General features: G+C 37.5%; 3 protein-coding genes across 4 annotated transcripts; 2 read left to right on the top strand and 1 right to left on the bottom strand.

Moving 5' to 3' along the window:
* The first annotated feature begins 644 nt into the window (after positions 1–644).
* On the top strand, positions 645–3,101 carry thap4 (THAP domain containing 4). The gene is made up of 5 exons (XM_079820168.1): positions 645–789; positions 1,024–1,177; positions 1,257–1,366; positions 1,456–1,559; positions 1,709–3,101. The coding sequence occupies exons 1-5, from the start codon at positions 765–767 to the stop codon at positions 1,823–1,825; spliced, it is 510 nt and encodes a 169-aa protein (XP_079676294.1). The 5' UTR covers positions 645–764; the 3' UTR covers positions 1,826–3,101.
* Positions 2,279–8,548, bottom strand: bokb (BCL2 family apoptosis regulator BOK b). Of its 2 annotated transcripts, none has more exons than XM_079820165.1 (4): positions 7,594–8,548; positions 6,654–6,782; positions 5,048–5,211; positions 2,279–3,644 (listed from the first exon to the last, which is right to left on the bottom strand). In XM_079820165.1, the coding sequence occupies exons 1-4, from the start codon at positions 7,826–7,828 to the stop codon at positions 3,525–3,527; spliced, it is 648 nt and encodes a 215-aa protein (XP_079676291.1). In that variant the 5' UTR covers positions 7,829–8,548; the 3' UTR covers positions 2,279–3,524. The 2 variants fall into 2 exon arrangements, with proteins under 2 accessions (XP_079676291.1, XP_079676290.1); XM_079820164.1 differs by having other exon boundaries at positions 2,848–3,644; positions 7,552–8,246.
* A 1,774-nt stretch (positions 8,549–10,322) lies between these two features.
* On the top strand, positions 10,323–23,287 carry stk25b (serine/threonine kinase 25b). The gene is made up of 11 exons (XM_079820144.1): positions 10,323–10,734; positions 11,126–11,356; positions 13,368–13,424; positions 13,532–13,640; positions 13,763–13,920; positions 14,217–14,402; positions 16,634–16,779; positions 16,954–17,062; positions 20,549–20,620; positions 20,794–20,930; positions 22,995–23,287. The coding sequence occupies exons 1-11, from the start codon at positions 10,705–10,707 to the stop codon at positions 23,032–23,034; spliced, it is 1,275 nt and encodes a 424-aa protein (XP_079676270.1). The 5' UTR covers positions 10,323–10,704; the 3' UTR covers positions 23,035–23,287.
* Positions 23,288–23,751: the final 464 nt, after the last annotated feature.

Genomic DNA, 23,751 nt, shown 5'->3' with positions numbered 1-23,751 from the left:
ATATATATATATATATATATATATATATATATATATATATATATATATATATATATATATATATATATATATATATATATATATATATATATATATATATATATATATATATATATATATATATATATATATTTTAAACAACTGAGTCCAGGGGCCGGTTGCATAAACCGCTAAGACTAGTCTTACAAGTTAGACATACATTTTTTTCTTTAAGACTGTTCATAATTTTTTTAAATCAGTTACATCAAAACATAGACTGGCCTAATTTGATACGAAAAGTAAGACTGAATGCCTCTTGCCTAACTGCTAGTGGCTCATAGCTACTAGATCTTAAGACACTGTCTTAACATAATGGCTTAGTTTATGCAACTGGCCCCTGGTGTCCAGTTACGAGGACATAGCATAACATATGAATAAAATATCATTTTTCAAAAAAAGAATTTTTCCATTGGTTTCTTGTGCTCTAAACAATGTAATGACATAAAAAAACGAAATAAAAAAATATATAATATTATCAAAATGTACATTCATTTTTATTGTGCTATATCAAATGCGTAGTGGAGCAAAGGTGTTCTCCAGACTTCGTTCTGAATAGCGTCAGAACGCCTAATAACTACATCTCCCAGAGTTCATAGTGTCTAATCAGGAAGTAGATTACGCACTGTGATGGCAAACAGATAGTAGTTCAGCAGCCGCAGCTAGAAATACATTTAGTGTCAATTATACAGTTAAAATCTAAAGTTATTTGAAAATATTCGAGCGGAATGTCATGCCCATTCAATCACTCTGGTAGGACAACCTGACGATTCCATTTAAATTCATAGACACCTGATTTTTCCTATTTCTAATGACTTATTTCCGAGATTTCGTCTGTAGATCAATCGTCAAATTTGTTATCATTAAAACAAATCAAGCATTAAATAAACTGCAGGTGCATCAGAATGTGACCGTGTCGTGAACATATTTTATATCACGGAGAGGCGCTCTTTGATCTGATTTAACCCGCCGATTGTGTTTCCGCAGCGGAGCCGAACCCCGCAGTGCTGCCGCTGGACTGGCTCCTGGGAACCTGGCAGTCCGATGAGCCAGGAGAGGGCTCCTTCCCCTCCATCGCGCCTTTTCATTACACAGAGACTCTTCATTTCTCACATGTAGGACAGCCCGTGGTCAATTTTATGTAAGTAACAAAATAACCCAGAGACTTTGCGAATCAGAATGCAATGCAGACGGTGAGAAAGTTGTGAACTTTTTCTCAGGTTTAATGCATTCCACGCTGAGAGCAAAAAGCCTCTTCACAGGGAATGTGGATTCATCAGGCTTCAGCCAGGCACCAACAGGGTGGCCTTCATCATTGCCCAGAACTCAGGTGTTTGATTTATAAAAGACGTTCATCAGATACGTTCATCTATATTACTGCATATCGTTTTAATTTGTATCTGTTTACACCTCTTTCAGGTCTTGTGGAGATTGAGGAGGGGGAACTCACTGGGCAGCAGCTGACTCTACACAGTACTGCCCTGGCTAGAACATCTTTTGCCAAGCAGCCTCATGTTCAACAGGTCTCACAAAACAAACTGATTGACTTGTGCCTTTTCAGATCAGCAAACTCTAATGTAGCAATATTTTCATACAGAAAATGTGGCATGAATTGTGCAGAACTATTGTACCTAAAACAAATGTTCCACTAAGAATTTTGATTTTTGATTAGATCTCCAGGCACATCCAGTTGAAGCCGGATGGAAGGCTGGAACAGACCGTCTCTATGGCACTGGAAGGACAGCCTCTGACGCAGCATTTGCACATCACTTACCGCAGGACTGATTAACTAGCTGTTACGTGGGAGGAAGATGTGTTTCTGAAAAGCACTTGAAGTAATGCACTCATCTGACCTAAAATATTGATGGTTTATATATAGCAACCCGCAGGTGATGGCAATATATTTGTGACTAAGAGCGTTATCTAAAGTAATAGATGTGATCTGACCTGTTTTACCAACAAAGTAAGCTTTGCGAATATTGTTACAATAAATAAAGGGGTATAATGTCGAGCAACCACAATAAAAAATCTCTTTACAAATGTAAATTGTTTAGAGGTAGTTCATGGCAAAGTCTGTCTCTGAAGAAAATGCTGTTCATTTTCGCATGTCTATTTCCATAAGATTAAGTTTACAAATTGAATAATAATCAAAATATGTCACATCACATACATTTTCTCTCCAGTAAAACTTAACACTAAACGTCTTCTTTCATATTATATATATTTCATATAGACTCAATAAGGTTCTTTAACTTTTAATAAATTGTCATGGCATTTCCAGTAATCATGAACAAATGGAGAATAATTTAAATCATAATAATAAAATCAGTTAATAGTGATTGTACTCACAATGATCAGGTCAATAAAAAAAATCTACTCTAATATCGTTCAAATGTACTTTTTTGAAAGTAATACTATCATTCAGCAGGGATTCATTAATTTAATCAAAAGTGGCAGTAAAGACATTTATAATGTTACAAAATATGTCTAAATCAAATAAAGGCTGTTCCGTTAAACTATTTAATGGAAAGAATTGATAAGAACAGTTTCATGAGCAGCAAATCATCAGATTAGAATGATTTCAGAAGGATCATGTGACACTGAAGACCTGGGTAATGCTGCAAATTCAGATTTGACATCACAGGAATAAATTCTATTGTATAAAATAAATTATATTCTAGGAATGTATTTTTGATCAAAAATGCAGCCTTGGTGAGCATAAGAGAGACTTCTTTCAAAAACAGACCAACCCTAAACCGTTGAACAGTAAATATTCATCATAGAAATTAAGATTTTGTTATGTTTTATTTTGTGACTTTATTAGTTTAGTTTTTTTCTTGGGCACAACAATTTCCAGGTTTTCAATGATTGCTGGAACCCACTCTGTGTAAAAACTTTGAATTTCTCTCTCAGTACCCACATTAAAATCTTTATTTATGTATACAACTGGTGACAATAGTGCTACACACACACCATATAAACTGTACAAACAACTGAAAGTGCAAAGTGACACTCCAAACATCATAAGCAATTTTGTAAAAAATAAAACAAATCTGAAAATGGTCAAACATTTAAAATGTTTCACTCATGCCACAGTTATTGAATATAAAAATATCAGTAGAATGAATCCATGCAATGCATCATCAGCACGAAAGGAGCTCCTTTACCTGCAGACCTTATTTCTCAGTCATTTTAAAGTAAGGAAGACACTCCAACAATGAATATAACAGTATTCCCTCACAGTACCGTCCCCTCCACACAATATCAGCTCATAGTATTTGTTTCACTCTTTTGAATATATTTTAAAGAAATAATAAAAAGTAAAAGATTAAGATTAAGGTGCAGTTGAACCTGGGTGATGTGCTATATCCTTTGTCATGGGCCGTTTGCTCCCCAGGGCTCCACAAACCGTACAATGGACCGTTCAAATAGTTCTGGGAGGAAAAGATTCTCAGTTGTCAGTCAACAGGATGACTTCCTGCACAAGGCTACTTCGTCAGGTGGACGTACATGGTCTTTATGAACTCCTTCCATGTTAACACAGCTGTTGATAACCAATGGGCATGCACTCTAGAGTCCATGTTCACCACACATTTTGAAATGTCCCCCTGGAATGAAAGATGAAAAGAAAACATTTGTCATTTGACATGCGATCACATGCACTACCACTCAAACGTTTGGGGTCGATAAGATTTTTTTATGTTTTTGAAAGAATCTCTGATTACTCCAGTCTTCAGTGTCACATGATCCTTCGGAAATCAGTCTAATATGCGGATTTGCTGCTCAAGAAACATTTCTTATTATCATCAATGTTAAAAAAAATTGTGCTGCTTAATATTTTTGTGGAAACCATGATCCATTTATTTCAGGAATCTTTGATGAATAGAACAGCATTTATTTGAGACAGAAATCTTTTGCAACATTATTCTTGCTCAAAATTAAAAGAAATTCTGGGGGTAGTATCGTAGCATGCTTTTAAATATTTAGTATGAAATTACAGTAGCACAAAGAAAATAATTAAATGCGCCTTTAAAGGTGGGGTAAGTGCTTTCTGGTAGTAACCGATGTTGATTTTTCAAATCACCAAAACAAACACGCCCCTATTTTGATAGCTCCGCCCCACACATACGCAACCCAGGCAACGACTATGGCGGAATCTGCTGTGCCAGCTGGCCGAGGGTATGATGCCATCAATAAGTGAAAGCAATGTGTGTTACTATGGTAATCCAGATCGAATGCTCAGTGAAAAAAAGTCATCCCTTACATCCCAAAAACACAAACACAGTTCTCATGAACAACTCGCTAGCACGAGCACGACAGACCAACATACGAAAATATTACAAATATGACAAGATTAGAGGGTTATATCGATCACGAAAAGAGGAACCAAAGGAATCAAACATATATTCTGAGTTTATGGTCTTACTTTTCAGACACACTGTGAGCTGACGCTTGAAACAGACAGTGGTTTAACGTTATAGGATGTGGAAATGAATGGGTCTTTATCATCAGTAAAGTGAACGACGATACGATTGCAAATGGCCAAACAAGCGAACATGACACACAAACATATTTAAGCAAAAGCCAGCATATATTAGTTCTGTGAAACAAAACAAAACCAATGTTACAATGAGTTCTCTCCAGTGCTGGAAAGCTGATACTTCTTGCCTGATCGGAAGCCTTCTTTTGTTTTTTATCTGCCATCTCTCTTTCTGTCGTCGCTCGGCTAATGTCCGTCCTGTGTCGTGTATTTTGAATAACGACGTGCACTGAGCGATCTCTTCTCCCCGTCATTAATAGACACGCCCCTTACTGCTGATTGGCTACAAGTTTGTTTTGGTCCACGGCCCGAGACACTTTGCTAAAGCAGTTTTGGAATAACACTAACCCCACTTTTAACACAGAATGGCTACAGGTGGGTAACAACAATACTTCATTTCCTCATATGGCCTCTAGAGGTCAGGACCAATCTTGGTTTATGCAGAAGGCAGTGCAGAGAATGAACACTTACCCATCCTCCTCTCTTTTTGAGCCATGGGACCAGGCTCCTACGTGCAAATTCTCCCAGACTGTCCACAATGGTGTGCACCATGACTGGATGGCCCTGTCGCACACAGTCCACCGCCAGCCCAGCAGCTACAGCGTAGATGGCCACCACTTTGCCCCATGTAATCCCTTGAAAGTGAAAGAAATTCTGTGAGAAGAACTAGAACGCTATTTTGCTTTCGCATGAATCATATTTATAATGAGAATTCTGTAAGGGCTGCGAGTCCTAGATTTGCTCATATTTAATGCAAATTAAATGTTAAAGTATCGCAAAACATTCAAACCATTTTTCCACCACAAAACACTCTTTTCTTTACGCTCTTTCAATCAAGAGTGCCTTCAAAGGTCATTTAAATGAATTAATAGTTAAACTACTGTACATCATTCATAGTTATTTTAGAAATGGCAACCTCCAATTAGTGTCTACAACTTACAACAAAGACTTTCCACCATGAAAAACATTCGAAGTAAAAAGCAGGGCAGATCTAAAACAGCACCTAACAGTTTAGATTAGTTTCCTTGAAAATCTATTCAACTACATAGAGGCGCAGCTCTGCTGTGCTGATGATGTAACAGGAAGGCTAACACCATTAAGTCTCAGCATTAACACACTGCCATCACTAATGATGAGCCAAGAGTCAGGGACGACGCCAATTGTTTACGTTCCTTCATCTTCAGCATTCATTTAAGATAATTCCTCACAGATCTATATCTTACTACAGAAGATAGAAATGTTGTGGGAAGATTGTCGGGCAGAGTAGAACGATGTTGCCATGGTTTTGGACTCTATCATTCACAACCACCATGTACATCAAGAAGAAGCAGAACCCAGATAAAATATGTGACCAAATATGTGCAAAGAGAAGAATGTGGGTATGTCCTTTTTTGGGTTTTTTCCATGTTCCGAAAAAAGAGCACTGAAGATCTTGTCATTAAACCAAAGAGATGTTGATGATCAAAGTGCCCCTCTCAAACACACTACTGAAACCCAATAATAGGTTAAAGTCAATAGCTCTTCCAGAAAAGACAATTTTAATGTAATTTAATGAAAACATAAACATAATAAATTAATGTCCTGAGCTCAAACTCTGCTCAGGCTATCGCTTCATTTACATTTGGAACGAATCCCACAATCTCCAAATTCCCTCCATTTATAGTAAAGATGCCCTCGTGCAGTGCTGCAGGTTTTTTTTTTTTGTCCCAAAATAGCCTCAATTGCCAATTACGTTCAGAATATAATAATAGTATTAATAATAATAACAAAAAAAGTCACCATGAAATCAAAATAGTTTTTATGGAACATTAAGTATTTATTACAAATGATTTACTCATGAACACATCATTCTTTTTCTTTTTTAAATTCACATGCCCTTGTAAACTTTAATCAAAATAACTTCCCCTTCCTCTTGAAACGACATCTCTTCTCTGATGACGTTTCTGGATGGAAAACATTTCATGCCAACTTTAAAAGCACACACATATATAAATAAAATGAAATGCAGGGCCAGTGAGGTCATGCCCACAAACACTGCCTATGAAACACCTGTTATATTGTCTTCAAGCTCACTTACCCATGGCTAGGATCTCTGTTGCTACAGAGAGAAACGCATCTGACACCACAGCCTCAACTGCTACACTGATGTTCAGCTGTTTTGCGATATTACGGTACACATATGGGCGTATACACTCCAGTTCATCACCTGTAAAACAAAGCAAAACCTGTAAAATGCCTTAAATATACACTCAATAGACCAGGGGTTTTCAAACTGGGGTCCTCCAGAATGTTCTAACGGGTCCCCGGAAAATTTCAAAGACTAAAAAGACAAAGCAAAAATAGATGAAGTCTAACGAAAATTCTAACGGTTCCATTACCAAATGTTTCTCTCCTTTCTGGCCGTATACATACTTTCCAGAATTGTACACACTATAGTCCCCTTTATCTTGCTAACTGGGGTTGTAAGGCAGTATTCTTAACACAGTACGCAAGCTGCTTACATACATTTATTGTTAAAGTTGCTAATACAAATAATTTTAATTGAAAATGTTCTTCTTCGGGTTTATACATCCAACATTAAGCATAGTCGATTTACGTTTGGAAACAGTATGTTGTATTTATAATGTCACACTTCCTACTTATCTAACAGTTTAAATGTTTTTTTCATACATAAAATAGATGTTTTTTAGGAAGGGGGTCCCTCATAAAAGGTTCATCATATGCCGGGGTCCTTGGCATCATAAAGTTTGAAAACCCCTGCAATAGACAATGAGAGGTATATGTCCTCCAGACCAAAAACAACATTTGGTCCCCCCGAATACACAATGTGTGCTTACAGCTTTGATACACACTTTTTTATAAATCACAGTATAACATTGTGATATTAAAGACAAATTAATCCCTTTCCCAAATACAATAGAGAAAGAAAGAAATATACAAAAAGAATGAAAGAAAGAACAGAAATGTCATCACACCTGTTACGAGCATCACTTCACACTCACTCCTGGTTCTCTTACCCAGTTTAAGAAGCACCACAGATACATCTAGAAGAGCTCCGTGTGGCTCGGGCAGGTCTGACTCGACTTTTGACCAGCTGAGACCTTCCCTTATGAGTCTGGAGTGAATGAAGTCTCTACAAAGTTCCTTGGACTGAAAGACGAGCTCTTTGTCCGCGAGAGTCCGATCAAACACCATCATTTCCGCGGCGAACACGGTCACGGGGGATCGCTCAAACACGCTCATGTCCCGCATGTTTGTCTGGCACGAGCTACAGCAACTTCACTGGTCGTGTTCACTGGACAGGTAGCCTACATAAACACCCCACAGACTCCACTGACAATACGAAGCGCATTTCAACGACGAAAGTTTATACAAATTAAATATGAAACAGGTTCGCCGAAACGTCAATAGCCAATCAGGAAAAACAACTGAACAGCTAACGTTAACTAAAATCCCTCGCTAGCAAATTGATTTACGCTGATCGATCGACCAACTTCCGCTGCGCTTACCGATTTTATCATTTCTCATCTTAAATGTCTCTTCTTCCATATTTCGCATGTTGAAATGGACTTTCTGTTATAATGCCATCGTTCTGTCTGAGGTTGCTGTTCGCAACGGGCACTGGAAGCGATTTTTCTCTCTACCTGGAACGCTTAGGTAACCACTAATCAACCAAGTGAACGGCTTAGTCCAAATATAAACAGTCTATGGCATCCTGGCACGGCTCACAATACGTTTAGTCCATTAAACTTCTCATACAATCAGATCAAATCCTAGGCTGTCAAATTAATACAGTAGGCTATCACGTAACATTAATATTACTTTCGTATTAATATTAAAATCACACTCATATTAAAAGAGGAGGCTTTTATCAAACAGACCCAGACGTGAAGGCTTCACATAAAATGCTAATTTCATAAAATGATTGTTCCCTAATGATCAGTGGGAAGCTCATTCATGCTTTGCTCTAGTGGTGACCGTGTAAGTTATTATCTGTCTATGTTTAGCGAGCTAATCCTCTCACTACAAACCAACACAACAGTTTAAAGTCCTGTGTTTGACTCGTGAGTGAACCTCGGTGTGGGTATGTGCATATATATCTTTATCTGATAGTCATATTTCACATGTTGGTGAAAGTGTTAATTCCAGAAGAGTTCACTTGCAAGTTTACAGGAATGTCACCTTCATTCATGCTTTATTCATATAGGCTCATTCACTGAATGCCATACTATAACTAAAATAATGTAATCTGACGAAAAAAAAAGTACTTGTGTGGATCCAGTGGGTAGCAAAACTGTTTGTTTTGACCCATATACCTTTGATATTAAATGAATGCAAACTTTAATTCATAGACTTTATTTAGTTTATCCTGCTCATGCTCCAAGTACTGTACACATTATCCTATGTACTGTATTTATTGAACATTACATTTTTATGCAATCGTATTATACTGTTAAGCCATATACATGTATTTAGTGTAGATTTAAGTGGTAATAGGCCTTTAGCTAGTTAAAGTCACCATGAAAGCAAAATTGACGAATCTTATTTTTTTATGGAATATTTTGGAATAATATTATTATTTTTAAATTCATGTTTACTGGTGCGAGGGCGGGACAAACTGTCACTCATATGAGACCACAGCAATAGCAAACCACAACCATTGATCCAATCAATTCCCGATGGACAAAATCAAGTCCCTGTCCCGCCCTAAGTTTTTTAAACATCACAATAGGGAAGAAAAGACTATCGCAACTTCCATTTCATACCGACTTTAAAGTCACTGTGAAATCAAAATCACAATTCTCGATTTTTTTTTAATGGAATATTGCAGTATTTATAATAAATTATTTATCCATGAACATCATTCTTTTTTTAATTTGAATTCATGTCCCCATGTAACTTAATCAAAATAACTTCCCCTCCCTCTTGCAGTGACATCTCTTCTTTGATGGCATGTTTACTGGCGTGAGGGCGGGACAACCTGTCACTCTCATGAGATTGACCAGTAGCAAACCACAACATTCCAATCCATTCTAAATTGACAAAATCAAGTCCCGACATACATTTTTTTTCTTCTTTGAGAAGCCATTTCACTCAGATATACGTCACAGTAAGGAAGGAAAGAATAATCACAACTTCCGTTTCATGCCGACTTTTACTGGGATCCTTCTGAAGGAAATGGGTCACATGCAGCCAGGAACATCACAAGATGTGACAATTTTACCCTCATTTTAGGCAAGGCAAGACATGTTTATTTGTATAGCACATACAGTGGCAATTCAAAGTGCTTTACACAGAAATGGAATTAAAATAGTCGTAAGTGAATCAAATAAAAAAATATATATAGTATAATATAGTATATAGATATATTTCTTCCATCTTGAGTGGAAGAAAACTGAGAGTCAGGTTTACTTTATAAATATTTGTAAGGTAACTGTGCGTTTAAACAGTACCCTTGCAGACAAACTCTTATCATTAGTTGTTGTCTTGTTTAGAAATTATAGCATTTATCCTGCTTTCTCCTTATTACCACATAGTGATTGGGTGGGCCATTTCTCATCACCCAATAGGTATCACTGAATAAACTAAATAATTTGTGCAGCTTGTTGCACATACATGCTCTTTTGTTTTTGTTGTTTTACCGAGAGGAAGTTTTGAGTTCTGAAATGTACATAATGTTTTCATGTTTATGTTAAATTCTGTCCCTGCTGCAAGTATAACTACAACTCCCACAATTCCCCGCTCCATGAATCAGAAGCTGCGCGTGCGCTGTGGCTCCTATTATTTTGTTCTCCCGCAAGCAATAAATGAAGAGCCGCCCGAACGTGCGTTGATCAATATAAAACAGTTACAAGCGGAAAGCGATTTTCTACGCAGATACTTTCATACATGGAGTCACACGACACCTAACTGTCATTCTCGCCTGGCTGCGGGGTCCGCCATCAGGGGATTGGAGGCCGAAAACACGGCAGACGAACAGGACATGCAGAGGTGTTTTTGTATGTAAAAGCTAGCTAGCTAAGCAGGGGATCGGAGGAGGAACAGCAAAACCTTAAAGAGTTTTACAGCACCCCTCCTTTGGCAGAAAGGGCTACATCTGCTCTCATCCACACCGACCTGCCGTAAGGATGGCGCACCTCCGCGACATGCAGAACCAGGTAAATCCGTTGCCCAGCCGAGTGTGTTCACCCTGCATGCAGGGGTATTAATCTCATAATCAGTCAAATCACAGTGATGTTTAGGGAGCCTGTCATGTCATGACATTCTCTGTTAAGAGTAATTGAAGGCTGTCTTGACATTGTGTAACTGTTTTAATGGAGATCCTTTGAAAGCAACGTCTGTTTATTGTTACATTTCATGTCATATCTGTTTCATTTAGTTGAAATGCTATATAATTGTATATATGTAAATAGTTAATATGTTGCTTAAACATAAAGTAGAGCATCCCAAAGGATGATGGTGTCAAGGGTCCATAGTAAATGCTCACTGATTTTCTTCTACACCTTTCATTGTATCTCACATCATAACTGAACTGTCTCTCTCGCGCAGAATTCCCGACTTGACCCGGAGGAGTATTTCACAAAGCAGGAACGCATTGGGAAGGGGTCTTTTGGTGAGGTCTACAAGGGCATCAACAATCGCACTAAAGAGGTGGTGGCCATCAAGATCATCGACCTGGAGGAGGCGGAAGATGAGATCGAGGACATTCAGCAGGAGATCACGGTGCTCAGCCAGTGTGACAGCCCCTATGTCACCAAATACTATGGCTCATATCTGAAGGTACACTCTCCCATTGTTTGGGATCTCAGGCGTGTACAGACAAACAATAGTAAGAGTTTTTTTCTTTGAACGTTATTACAGCATCTTTTAAAATCAACATTAAATCACTTTCTTAATGCATGTTGAAATGATTTATCAATGCATTATTCTAAAGACATTTTTTTTAACCTTTTATCAAAATGTAATACCTTGTTCTTCTTCTGAAGTAACTTTCCTCCTCCGCTGTCACCACTTAAAGGGAAAGTTCACCCAAAAATTAAAATTACCCCATGATTTACTCACCTTCACGCCATCCTAGGTGTATATGACATTCTTCTTTCAGACGAATACAATTTAAGTTATAAAAAAAAAATGTCCTGGCTCTTCCAAGCTTTAAGAATGGCAGCCCAAAATTTGAAGACCCAAAAAAAAGTGTATCCATCTATTATAAAAGTAATCCATACGGCTTCGGGGGTTTAATGAAGCCCTTTTGAAGCGAATCAATGGGTTTTTGTCAGAAAAATATCCATATTTAACACAAGTTTTTAAAAAAACGGAAGTAGCGTAAGCATTTTGAACTGCGAGAGTCTCTACACTTTCTTCGTAAGTTGTATACAGAAGGCGGTCCGCCAGAAGCCAAATCTTTTACTTTATAATGTGTTAAATATGGATAATTTTCTTACAAGAACCCATCAATTTGCTTCTTTATATTGACCCCCGGAGCTGTGTGGATTACTTTTATAATGGATGGATGCACTTTTTTGGGCTTCAAATTTTGAGCTGCCATTATTAAGCTCGGAAGAGCCAGGACATTTTTTTAATATAACTCCGATTGTAATCATTTGAAAGAAGAATGTCATATACACCTAGGATGGCTTGAGGTTGAGTAAATGATGGGATAATTTTTGGGTGAACTATCCCTTTAAGCCATGTGAGATATTGAAAAATGTTAACCAATGCCCAAATAGCTAGGTTTCTACAAGGAGCATTCTCATTCATTTCAGTAGCTCTTGTTTAGCTAGTGTGGGCATGTTTTAATTTAAATATGCCATATTTACTCATGGCTTCTCTGTTCTGATGCCAGGTTGTTTTTAGTCAATCACCTTAACCGAAATGACATGTTACTAATGATGTCATAATGCTGTTTGCATCACACACACACACACACACACCAAAAAAACATCTACTATAATATCCTGAAATATTTCAGATTCAATGTTGCTTGAAAATTTGTCAATATTCAACTAATTTGAATGGTTGTCAAAAGGAAAAATATGCTCATTGTTGCTCAATGGTGTAATAACTGCATCTGCAAGCAGGGACTGATGGGCTATGCCAAACATTGAGCCCTTCCCAAACTCATTTAGTTAGTAATGTCCATTGTCCAATCCATTTCTTATGGATGATCTCAATCCCACCCTATATTTTCTGTCATTAAATATCCTGTTTCAATTGGAATTTTTTATATATATATATATATATATATATATATATATATATATATATATTATATATATATATATATATATATATATATATATATATATATATATATATATATATATATATATATATATATATATATATATATATATATATATATATATATATATATATATATATATATATATATTTATTATTATATAATCCTTTATGTTGACATACATGCAAAATACAAGATCTGTCATGATTTCTGACAAATTCTTCTGCACCTTTACTCCTAAAATGTTTTCACAGCAATGCCACAGAACAACAATTTCAGGCTCCCCAAAAAACATTTTACTCAACGGTTAAAGGTTGAAGAACCATGTTTTTTCTTACTCTGAAGAACATTTTCCACTGTTGTGCAATGGAAACGTTTCCATGGATGTTAAAGGTTCTTCATTGAACCATCAATGCAATAAAGAACCTTTAGTTTAAGCCGCATGATAAAATGCCTACTGGAGTCACATTGAAATATGACCACTAAATACAACAAATGTCATGTGACACTTGAAGAAATGGTGCTTGTTATTTTTGCCCTTGTCTATAGGGAACTAAGCTGTGGATCATCATGGAGTATTTAGGAGGCGGCTCTGCTTTAGATCTTGTAAGTAGAATAACAGCGGCTTGCGTGTGTATTCATGTGATCATACGAGTCTTCAGCTTTCGACTTAGAAATTGAATTTGTCTTCTACTTTCCTCCACACGTCTCAGTTGAAACCAGGACCACTAGAGGAGACGTACATCGCCACTATTCTAAGGGAGATTCTGAAGGGACTGGAATACTTGCATTCGGAAAGGAAGATTCACCGTGATATCAAAGGTGTGATAAAATGCACGTCTGCCTACTCAATCAGGCCAGCTAGAAATGGCTTCATATTGAATCATTTGCTTTGTGTGAAATCTGAACTCTGTGCTGATGATTCATATTGCGTCTTGTGGCAGCTGCCAACGTGCTGCTGTCTGAGCAGGGGGATGTGAAGCTGGCAGACTTTGGGGTGGCGGGACAGCTCACAGACACCCAGATCAAGAGAAACACTTTTGTGGGAACTCCTTTCTGGATGGCTCCGGAGGTCATCAAACAGTCTGCGTATGATTTCAAGGTGCGGAGATCCAGATAAATGGACTTTTCTCAGCGTGCACAAGAACAATATGAATATTAATGTGCAAATGTGTCTGCAGAGCTGTGAAAACACACGTTCAACACTCTGGCAGAAAGGCTGGAGTGGTAAAACTGTTCCCAAGCATTCAGCTTTCTTTCTTTTTTTAAGTGGTAGGCATGGAAACCAGTCACTAACAGAGTTTACATTGTAGCGTAGTAGCAGCTAATCATATACATATTTGTATGATATCCAGTGGAGATCAATGAAGACTGTTTGGTTTGCTTTTTTGGCTGCAGGCGGATATTTGGTCCTTGGGAATCACAGCTATTGAACTAGCAAAGGGGGAACCCCCAAACTCGGAACTGCATCCGATGCGAGTGCTGTTTCTCATTCCCAAGAACACTCCCCCAACGCTGGAGGGCTCCTACAGCAAACCCTTCAAAGAGTTTGTGGAGGCTTGCCTCAATAAAGACCCTCGCTTTGTGAGTATTCGGCACTGAATTTATCCAGATGACCGCAATATACTGGTCAAAACACGTTTAGTTGATGGGAAAATATAGTAAAAAAGTAATATTGTGAAATATTACTACAATTTAAAAGAGCTGTTTTCTACTTTTTTGTAATTTTTTTCCTTTGATGGCTAAATTTTTAGCATCATTACTCCAGTTTTCAGTGTCACATGATCCTTCAGAAATTCTAATATTCTGTTTTGGTGCTCAATTATGAATAATTCTTATTAAACATTTTGTAAGTTTTTGCTGCTTAATATATTGTGGGTTTCTTTGATGAATAGAAAGTTTAAAAAAAACATTATAAATGTATTTACTGTCACTTTTGATCAATTTAGTCATGTATTATTTATTTTTTAAAAGTATTCATTTCTTTAACCCAAACTTTTTCTTTTACCCTAAACTTTTGAATAGTAGTCTATCACTGTTTCAACAAAATATTAAGCAGCAAAAACACTGATAATAATAAATATTTCTGAAGGATCATGTGACACTGAAGACTGGAGTAATGATGCTGAAAATTACATTTTAAAATATAGGAGAATAGAAAACAGTTTATTTCATTATTAAAGGGGTCATGAACTGGCTTTTAAAAAAAATGTAAACTGTTGTCTGAGGTCAACTTATGACATATGCGTGGTTTTTACATTCAAAAACATGATAATGAATAAGTAATAGACTATTTTTTGCCTTGGTTTTGAGGCTCTCTGAAGAAACGCTCGGTTTTGATGGGCGTGCCGCACTGAAGACGTGGAAGTAAATGCCCACGGCTAGGATTGGATAAGATTTGCATATTTAATGAGCTTCAGCTCCCCTCAGTACATGTGAGGATTGTTTTGAAAGCGTCTGGGGAAACGCTCACAGGGCTCGCAAAATATCTTTATCAAACAAAAACAGTGATTCATCTCTCATCCACCCGCGATTGATTGGAATGTTATTTTTGTATTACTTGGCCGGCCCAATCAGTGAATATAACTGCAAACCGTACACACGCGCATGTTATTTCACTATTTAAGATAGCCAGTCGGCAGGCCGGTGATACGTTTTAGTAGCCCGTCTGAAAAACACATAGGCCCGGGACGTTGGGCTTTGCGAGCCCTGGCCCATAACATTACAAGTCCGAGTCTGATCACAAATGAACCAATAACACCTCAAATAAAGAAGCCTGTGACAGCGTGCTAAGGTATGTAATCAATAGATATCAAGCGATCTATAACAATACAATACTAACACATATAAAAAACATGTTTTACTCACATAAGTGTGTTGCACCGTTCCTGTCGGATCCAATATAGAAGTCACAGCACTGTGTTTTAATCTCAATATGTCTGCAAATCCAGTCTCGACCTATATCTTGTTTACAATCGATTCCTCGGTGAAATGAAGCGAACAAATACGCAATGTCTTGCGCACGTGAGCTGGAACCAGCATGTTTATTGCTCGATAGCGTGACCCATTTAGCTCCACGAGTCGTAGGCGGGCTTGAGGCGGCGCTTCTGCATTCTATGACGTCAATGGTCGAAATATTCTGAGATCTCTCGTTTTCTGGGCCTGGTGTCTATAAAAGCTTTTCTTTGACTAACAAGGAAGTTTTCAGCTCCGAAATTTACAGGATATTCTTATATCACGATGAACTTTTATATATCAAAGGCTCAAAGGAAAGTTGATTTCTCAATTCATCACCACTTTAACAATATTTCATCAAATAAATGGTACTACATTAGTTAACATGAACTAATAATGAACTGCACTTTTAAAGCATTTATTTATCTTTGTTAATGTTGATTTCAACATTTACTAACGCATTATTCAAGCCTTGTTAACATTTGTTAATGCACTGTGAACTAACATGAACAAACCATGAACAGCTGGATTTTTATTAATTAACGTTAACAAAGATTAACTAATGCTGAACAGAGGTGTTGTTCATGGTTAGTTAATGTTAACTAATGCATTAACAAATGGTAACTAATAAAACCTTATTGTAAAGTGTTACCAAATAAATATTTAGCCTTGGTGGGCATTACTTTTCAAAAACATAAAATAATTATTACTTTTGAACCGTAAAGTAGCTGTAATATAGCACACAACTTGTTCAATTAAATGATCAAGCACTTGTAGTCAGACATCTCAAGATTTTTGACATGACTCAATAAAAACCTTGTGTATCCTGAGCAAGGAATCACTATTCTGGTTATGTGCAGCGGCCCACCGCCAAGGAGTTACTGAAGCACAAATTCATCACACGCTACACCAAGAAAACCTCCTATCTAACAGAGCTGATTGACCGATATCGCCGCTGGAAGTCTGAAGGCCATGGAGACGAGTCTAGCTCTGATGATTCTGACATGTATGTCATCCATCTATCTATTATAATGCGCATACTCTACAATCAATAACGGCCCTCTAATTCATCATGATGTATTATTCATTTCCTATTACTTGAGCCGTGTCCTTTTAATTAGATCTCTGGTGAATTGATCCTTGTGAGTTATAGCCTCTGTTTCTCCTCATACTCAAACAGGGATGGCGATAATGATGACAGAGACCAGTGTCCCATGTGGACGTTCCCCACAGTTCGACCCAGCTCCATGAACAAGCTCCAAAAGGGCTACACAAACACAGACACAGAGGTGAGGATTTCAACATTCAACATTTGTTTTGGAAATGCATCAGTTGGGGTTGTGCCCTGTCGTTGTAGACACAAAGTTCACAATACTAAAATTTGAATAGTGAAATTTCACTATTCATGATACCAATTTTGATATCACAGCAAAAGTAATATGAAGTAAAAAAGTTCAAATTAAATATTAATAAATTAAACAAAACAATGAAATGTTTAATTTCTCAAAGACGCAACATTGCTTCAAATGTTTCGCATAATTATTCAAATAATCAGTCAGAAATAAAGACAGAAATGTGGAGTAGTGGGTGTTTTTATTCCAGGGTTCCTGCAGGTCTTTGAAAAGACTTAAATTCAGTTTGATAAAAATTCAAGGTCACAAAAATTCTATAATATATGTAATAACAAAAGTCTTAATCATAGATTTTATGAGGTCTTACATTTCACGATACATGGCCTAATGTGATTTATTAAACTTCAAAAGGATGTGATTTAATTAAATAAATGTGAGCGTTTCACATTTAAGGTCAAAATGCAGCACTGTTGCAGGCTTTTACAGGCTCACGGTTTCATAGCAGTTTGCAGTCGATGAATACCATGCCTTTATACCAAGTGTTGCTACTTTTACACTGTTGCCGCAGTTTAAAGGAACACGCCGACTTTTTGGGACTTTAGCTTATTCACTTTATCCCCCAGAGTTAGAGAAGTCCATACATACCATTCTCATCTCGGTACGTGACGTAACTCTGTCTGACGCACCCACCGCTAGCCTAGCTTAGCACAAAGACTGGAAGTAAACGGCTCCAGCTAGCCTACTGCTCAATAAGTGACAAAATAAAGCCAACATTTTCCTATTTACATGTTGTGATGTGTATAGTTACATTGTGTATTAAGACCTACGGAAAATTAAAGTTGTGATTTTCTAGACCGATATGACTATGAACTATACTCTCATTCCTGCGTAATGATCAAGGAATTTTACTGCCGTACCATGAGTTCAGCGGTGCAATGATGTTACGCAGCGCCTGAAAATAGGCTAACTTCCATGTAACAGACTTCATTGTGATTTAACTTTATAATTTGTTTTTTGTATACATTTTTGACATTTCTGTGTGTTTAAATAGGTTTATTGCATTATCTGTGCAGTGGTTAGGCAGATTCAAAGTTTTCAATTTGTTAAGCACCCCCCGAAAAGGCATAAGGTGTGTATGTGCTTGTTTACTGTCATTTGTAATGAGTATTTTTGTGTATATCGCTGTATGTTAATGATAATGCTATGATAAGAGAGAGTTTGTGTGCGAGCCGAGGTGTTAATGCACACTTCTTTGCTTTATTTGTTCAGCTCTTACGGTGATTTTTTTGGAGAACAAACAGTTTCAATAAACTCCATGAAACCTCAGTAAAGTCTGGCCATCATTAGGACAGGGTCCGCTACACCAGTGTTTCCCAACCTTTTTTCAGTCATGGCACCCTTTGAAAATGTTCTCCATTTTGTGGCACCCCCTCTCATACGTTACGCTAGGGGTGTAACGGTAAAGATTGCTCATGGTTCGGTTTGTATCACGGTTTTAGGTTCACGTTTTCGGTACGGTTCAGTATTTGCTATGTTCAGGGAAAAAAGGACTTCTGTCAAATAAAAATAAAGAAAATAATAAGAACAAATAATTTAAATACAAGCAGCAGCACAAATAAATACTATTGAGCAAAGATATTAATAAAATAAACTATGCTTTTCAGGTTTTTCAGGTACGTCTAACATTAGTTTTCAGGTACAGAAATTGATCAAATGTAAAATAACATTGCATATTTGAGTGTATAAATTAAAGATTAATCCTATTAAACTTACAAAAGCTATTCAATTCAAAGGCTACTGCCCCTTTAAGACCTAATGCACGGATATGCGTTGTCTTTCTCGACTGTATAAAGTTTACTTAAGGCATATACAGACTGTCTGCTAGAATACTCATCAAGATGGACATGTTGACATACTTTTTGTGTGAGTTTGTCTGTTCAAAAGCAAGACTTGAAAGATAACTCAATATTTGCGCGCTGTGAGATGTGTGCGCGCTTTCGGATGAGTACACAAAGAAAAATTGTCACAGCACGCGACTTCTCATTCGCATCTTCTGGCACTACACCTGGGTGATGACGGCGAAAATGACTGGTCATATTCGAACATCCGGCAGCACTCGCATGCATTGAACAAAGTTTACAAAGAGAGAGTTATTTGAAAAATTTGAAGAAAAAAAAATAGTTTTAAGGACTTTTACACGGCACCCCTGCTCTCGGCGGCACCCCGGTTGGGAAACACTGCGCTACACAACGTGACAATCTGCTTGCACAGAGTGTGCACTGGGGGCTATTTTCAGGCGCTGCGTAATATCATTGCACCGCTGAACTCATGGTACGGCACAAAGTTCCTTGATCATTACACAGGAATGAGAGTATAGTTCCTAGCCATATTGGTCTAGAAAATCGCAACTTTTAATTTTCCGTCGGTCTTAGTACACAATGTAACTATACAACATGTAAATAGGAAAATGTTGGTGTTATTTTGTCACTTATTGAGCAGTAGGCTAGCTGGAGCCGTTTACCGCCAGTCTTTGTGCTAAGCTAGGCTAGCGGTGGGTGCGTCAGACAGAGTTTTGGCACGCACGGAGATGAGAATGGTATGTATGGACTTCTCTAACTCTGGGGGAAACAGTGAATAAGCTAAAGTCCCAAAAAGTCGGCGTGTTCCTTTAAAGCGAACCATCCTGGAAAGTGATCCCCCCCCCCGGAATGCAAATGGACTAGTTTCGATTAGTAATTATGCAGGTTTTGACCTGGCATCCCTGCTTATGATCTACTGGTGATGAATTATGAGGATCTTTACATTATGATGTTTATATCTCAATATGTTGCAAATGGCTGTAAAAGTGCTAATTTTATTTCCTTTATTGCCTTTTTGTTCAAACACCATCGTTTCAATACATTTGTAAACATTGAATAAAACGATGAATGTGCCGCATGTTTAATGAAATACATGATTTATTTTGAGATTTTATGGGTTTGTTCTTTATGGACACACAGTATTGATTTTATTTGTGCAGGTCTTAAAGCCTAAATTAGATTTTTAAATACTCTGCATATACGCTGTTCTTTTTTTCTCTTTAATATTTAATATATAATAACATAAGGTCTATTAGGCTGCATTTACACTGCAAGGCCCAGTGTACATAGATACAATTCCTGCATCAGAGAAAATGAATGTGCCAATACAACACTTCTCATTTTCATTTAGTTTTAAAACTAAGATATCTAAAACTTAATAAAAACTAGACTTTTTTTTTTAAATGGTAAAAACAACAAGTTTAAATGAAAATAGAAAAAAATTCAATAATACTAAAACAACACTTCTGTGTACCTGTTTTACACCATTTTATTTTAGTATTGACCAGTACTTTTGACATCCCTACACGAAAGGTAATGTTTTGCACTCAAATTTGTTTTACAGGCAGCTGAGACAGTAAAGAGGCAGCCTAAGTCACAATGTTTGTCAGCGCTGGTCTCTCCCATCTTCAGAGAGGTAAAAACACACAATATCAAACTCTCACCTCATATAACCTATCCTGACTGGAGTTCTCGCTGTATGCTTTAAGCTTTTTATCACGGTGGCAGCAGATAACGTAGCAGTAAAGTAATAAAGGGTGATAAACTCTATATGTTATGGAGTTCAATGTAAGTCAATCTGTTCTCCAGCTGAAGGAGAAGAGAAGGGCATGTGGAGGAGGAATGGGTGCCATAGAGGAGCTGGAGAATGCCTTCAACCTGGCAGAAGAGTCCTGCCCTGGCATCTCTGACCTCCTGGTCACGCATATGATGGAGAGAGTGTGCAGGTGAGCAGATCTGTATGAAGAAAGAGTACAGTGGTATAGAATTTTACGTCCAAAGATGGAAAGTCTCTAGTCGCAGACTCGAGTTAAGTCGACTTGACTTGGATTCGTGGAAGTGACTCAAGACTTGACTTGGACATGACAGAGACTTTTGGTATAGCCAATGCACTTTATTGTCCCCAATGGGGAAATTTGTCTTGGACTCTGGTGCTCACATACACATACACTGATCAAAGACATAATGCACACAAACCATAACATTCCCGATTACGTTCTCGTTTTGCTACCCCATATGACAGCATGAAACATTTTCCTAAATTCCTGTTCATTCAACACACCAAGCCAGCATTTTTATATATACGCCCGGGACTCTTCTAAGGGCACACATATTCATCACCCTTTGGAAAAGTGCCGTTATATAAATGAACAACAAACAGTAACAATGTAGCCAAGTTTCACCTTGTGATAATCCTTGTGTTTGTGTCATTTAATTTGAAAACCAATTCATTTAAAGGGGAGCTGCAGTGTTACACAGCTGTCAAGAGGCTTGTTGTCCATTTTCAAGAAGTACACGTTTCCATGTCCTTTTCATGTTGGGGTGCATTTATGATATCGCCTTATCACAAACAACACACAGACGGGAATGTTGTTCTTTGTGTTGTTTACTGTAACGCTTGTTTATACATGGGTTTTGTTACCGCCGGTGCACACTGGAAGACTACATTACCCATCATTGCTTGAGAACTACAGCAAATTATGGCAACTCAAATAGCTAAAAATACAACAACAACAAAAAATCTCATGGTGACTGTCCCTGATTTCCAAATGGTAAAATGTTATATAGTTTGAATGTAATATTTTTTGGATTGTGAATAAAAATAAATCAATGATTTAAGAAATACTTTGTGTGCTTTATTAGACATTTTTGAAGGAGAAATCAGTATTGATGTTTCAAAACATTGTTAGTTACAAACACTAGCAAGTACTATTGTTAAAAGTAAAACAAAGACTTGAGATTTGACTCAAAGGGCCCTATCATACACCCGGCGCAATGCGACGCAAGTGTTTTTTTGCAAGTTTCAGCCTGACGCATTTTCACAATCACATCCAGCACCACATTGTTTAAATAGCAAATGCCCATCTGTTCGTCTATAGGCGTGCTGGTCTGGAAACGAGGTGTGTTCAGGCGCATTGTTGGCTCGTTGCTATTTTAAGGCAACTGAAAACAACAGACCAACAAAAACCTGGTTTAAAGTCAATAGCGCAGTATTTTTGGTTATTTTAAGGGCATGTTAATAATATGGCATTTAGGCAAGCGCACAACGTGCGTACGCTGTTTGTTACACACACAGGGCACACAAACATTTTTAAATATTAAAAATAAATTCCTCTCTAGAGAAGCGTTCAGACTTTCCGCTTGAAAATTCCGCCATGTAAATAGCAAATCCACCATGGTGTGAGCGCAACTGGCTTTTAAAGGGAATGGGAGATGAGACCCTGATTGGTTTAATGCACATTACGCCCAAAACACACCCGTGACTCATTAAGAGACTCGCTTTGGACCGCGCGCCTGGTGCGCCGACTGTTTTTTCCGTCATTAAACTAGCAAAAGTGCACCTGCGCCGCTTCAGACCATGTGCTCAAAGCCCAAAGACTTAAGACTTTGGACAAAAAAACTTGAGGGACTTGTGAACATGTCTGGTTACGACTAGATGCTTAGAAACCAACAACCAATAGTCACAAGCTCTGGACAGTCACAGAAACGCTGCGTGTTGTATAAACCGTAGAGTCAATGTTTGAGGGGGAAACATGTCAAATAGTGACTGAACACGACATGAGTGAAAAAGAGACCGTTTCATTCTCATCTTTTTGTAGTCTGAAAAGTCCATGAATACCCAGGATTAATTGTTAATTCTGGATAGGTTATGAGCAATGTAAAGCAAGACAACCCAGGATTCTGTTTTACCAAGGGTTTACAATGACCCAGGGTTGATTCATTAAAAAGTGAAAAGCTCTTATGAGTGCAAATGTCCCATTTTACTGTAAAACACGCTTCTTTTGTACCAGGTTTGCTCTGAATGGCAACACCACGCCATCATCACGGTGAAGCCCTGCCTCTGCTGCTGCTCCTCCCTCCATCCGCCCACCCGAAATCATCAGAGCCCCATCAGGACCACAATACAACTGCCCATCATCCACCCTCTCTTACTCCCAGAGAACTTTTAATTAGTTATGATTAAATATTTTTACAGTTTTCTTTATAGAATGGAAAGTATTTAAGAGAAAAAGCCATGTCATGGAGCGAACTGTGTTTACCTGTTAGATCAAAATCCTATTATAAAGTGTTTATGGAAACATTGTGTTTGTGTGGTTATTGTTGTGGCTTGTGGTAATTACACATTTGTCTAGACCTCTTAATATATTTCATTTAAAAAAAAATGATAAAATGTGCATCATAAAGAAAGGTCCTCAGCTGACCAGGGGCATAGACATTTATATTTATAAATACATGTAGGGGAGTCTATGGCCTTATTTATGAATAGCCAAAACGTATACAAAACGATGTATTTTTGTAGTAAAATAGTAATTAGTTACCATTGTGCAAAAAGCACGCATGACATTTTATTACTATTAAATATAATATCCAGTTATCAGACAGTTGAAAATATTCTCAGATGTCCTCTGTTTTTATATACACTCAATTTATATTCCAATGGTTACTTGTATCATGTTTGCTCCGTTTCTCAATCTATCTTTCATTGTGAAATGTGTACCTTGAATGCAATGCAAGTCGTTTTGGATAAAAGCGTCTGCCAAATGCATA

The sequence above is a fragment of the Gobio gobio genome, assembly GCF_949357685.1.
Source record: "Gobio gobio genome assembly, chromosome: 6".
In the NCBI taxonomy this organism is placed as follows: Eukaryota; Metazoa; Chordata; class Actinopteri; order Cypriniformes; family Gobionidae; genus Gobio; species Gobio gobio.
The sequence above is the reverse complement of the archived record's forward strand: the minus strand, read 5'-3'. Positions and strand labels throughout refer to the sequence as shown.

What these genes read in the sequence shown, in the direction of transcription:
- bokb (XM_079820164.1), bottom strand. Translation starts at nt 7,828, where the DNA reads ATGCGGGACATGAGCGTGTTTGAGCGATCCCCCGTGACCGTGTTCGCC. An exon ending in TGAAGTGATGCTCGTAACAG is followed by an intron (nt 6,783 to 7,551) that starts GTGTGATGACAT and finishes TTTGTTTTACAG; the next exon opens with GTGATGAACTGGAGTGTATA. An exon ending in AACAGAGATCCTAGCCATGG is followed by an intron (nt 5,212 to 6,653) that starts GTAAGTGAGCTT and finishes TTCACTTTCAAG; the next exon opens with GGATTACATGGGGCAAAGTG.
- thap4 (XM_079820168.1), top strand. Translation starts at nt 765, where the DNA reads ATGTCATGCCCATTCAATCACTCTG. An exon ending in ATGCCCATTCAATCACTCTG is followed by an intron (nt 790 to 1,023) that starts GTAGGACAACCT and finishes GTGTTTCCGCAG; the next exon opens with CGGAGCCGAACCCCGCAGTG. An exon ending in AGCAGCCTCATGTTCAACAG is followed by an intron (nt 1,560 to 1,708) that starts GTCTCACAAAAC and finishes ATTTTTGATTAG; the next exon opens with ATCTCCAGGCACATCCAGTT.
- stk25b (XM_079820144.1), top strand. Translation starts at nt 10,705, where the DNA reads ATGGCGCACCTCCGCGACATGCAGAACCAG. An exon ending in TCAATAAAGACCCTCGCTTT is followed by an intron (nt 14,403 to 16,633) that starts GTGAGTATTCGG and finishes GGTTATGTGCAG; the next exon opens with CGGCCCACCGCCAAGGAGTT. An exon ending in ACACAAACACAGACACAGAG is followed by an intron (nt 17,063 to 20,548) that starts GTGAGGATTTCA and finishes TTTGTTTTACAG; the next exon opens with GCAGCTGAGACAGTAAAGAG.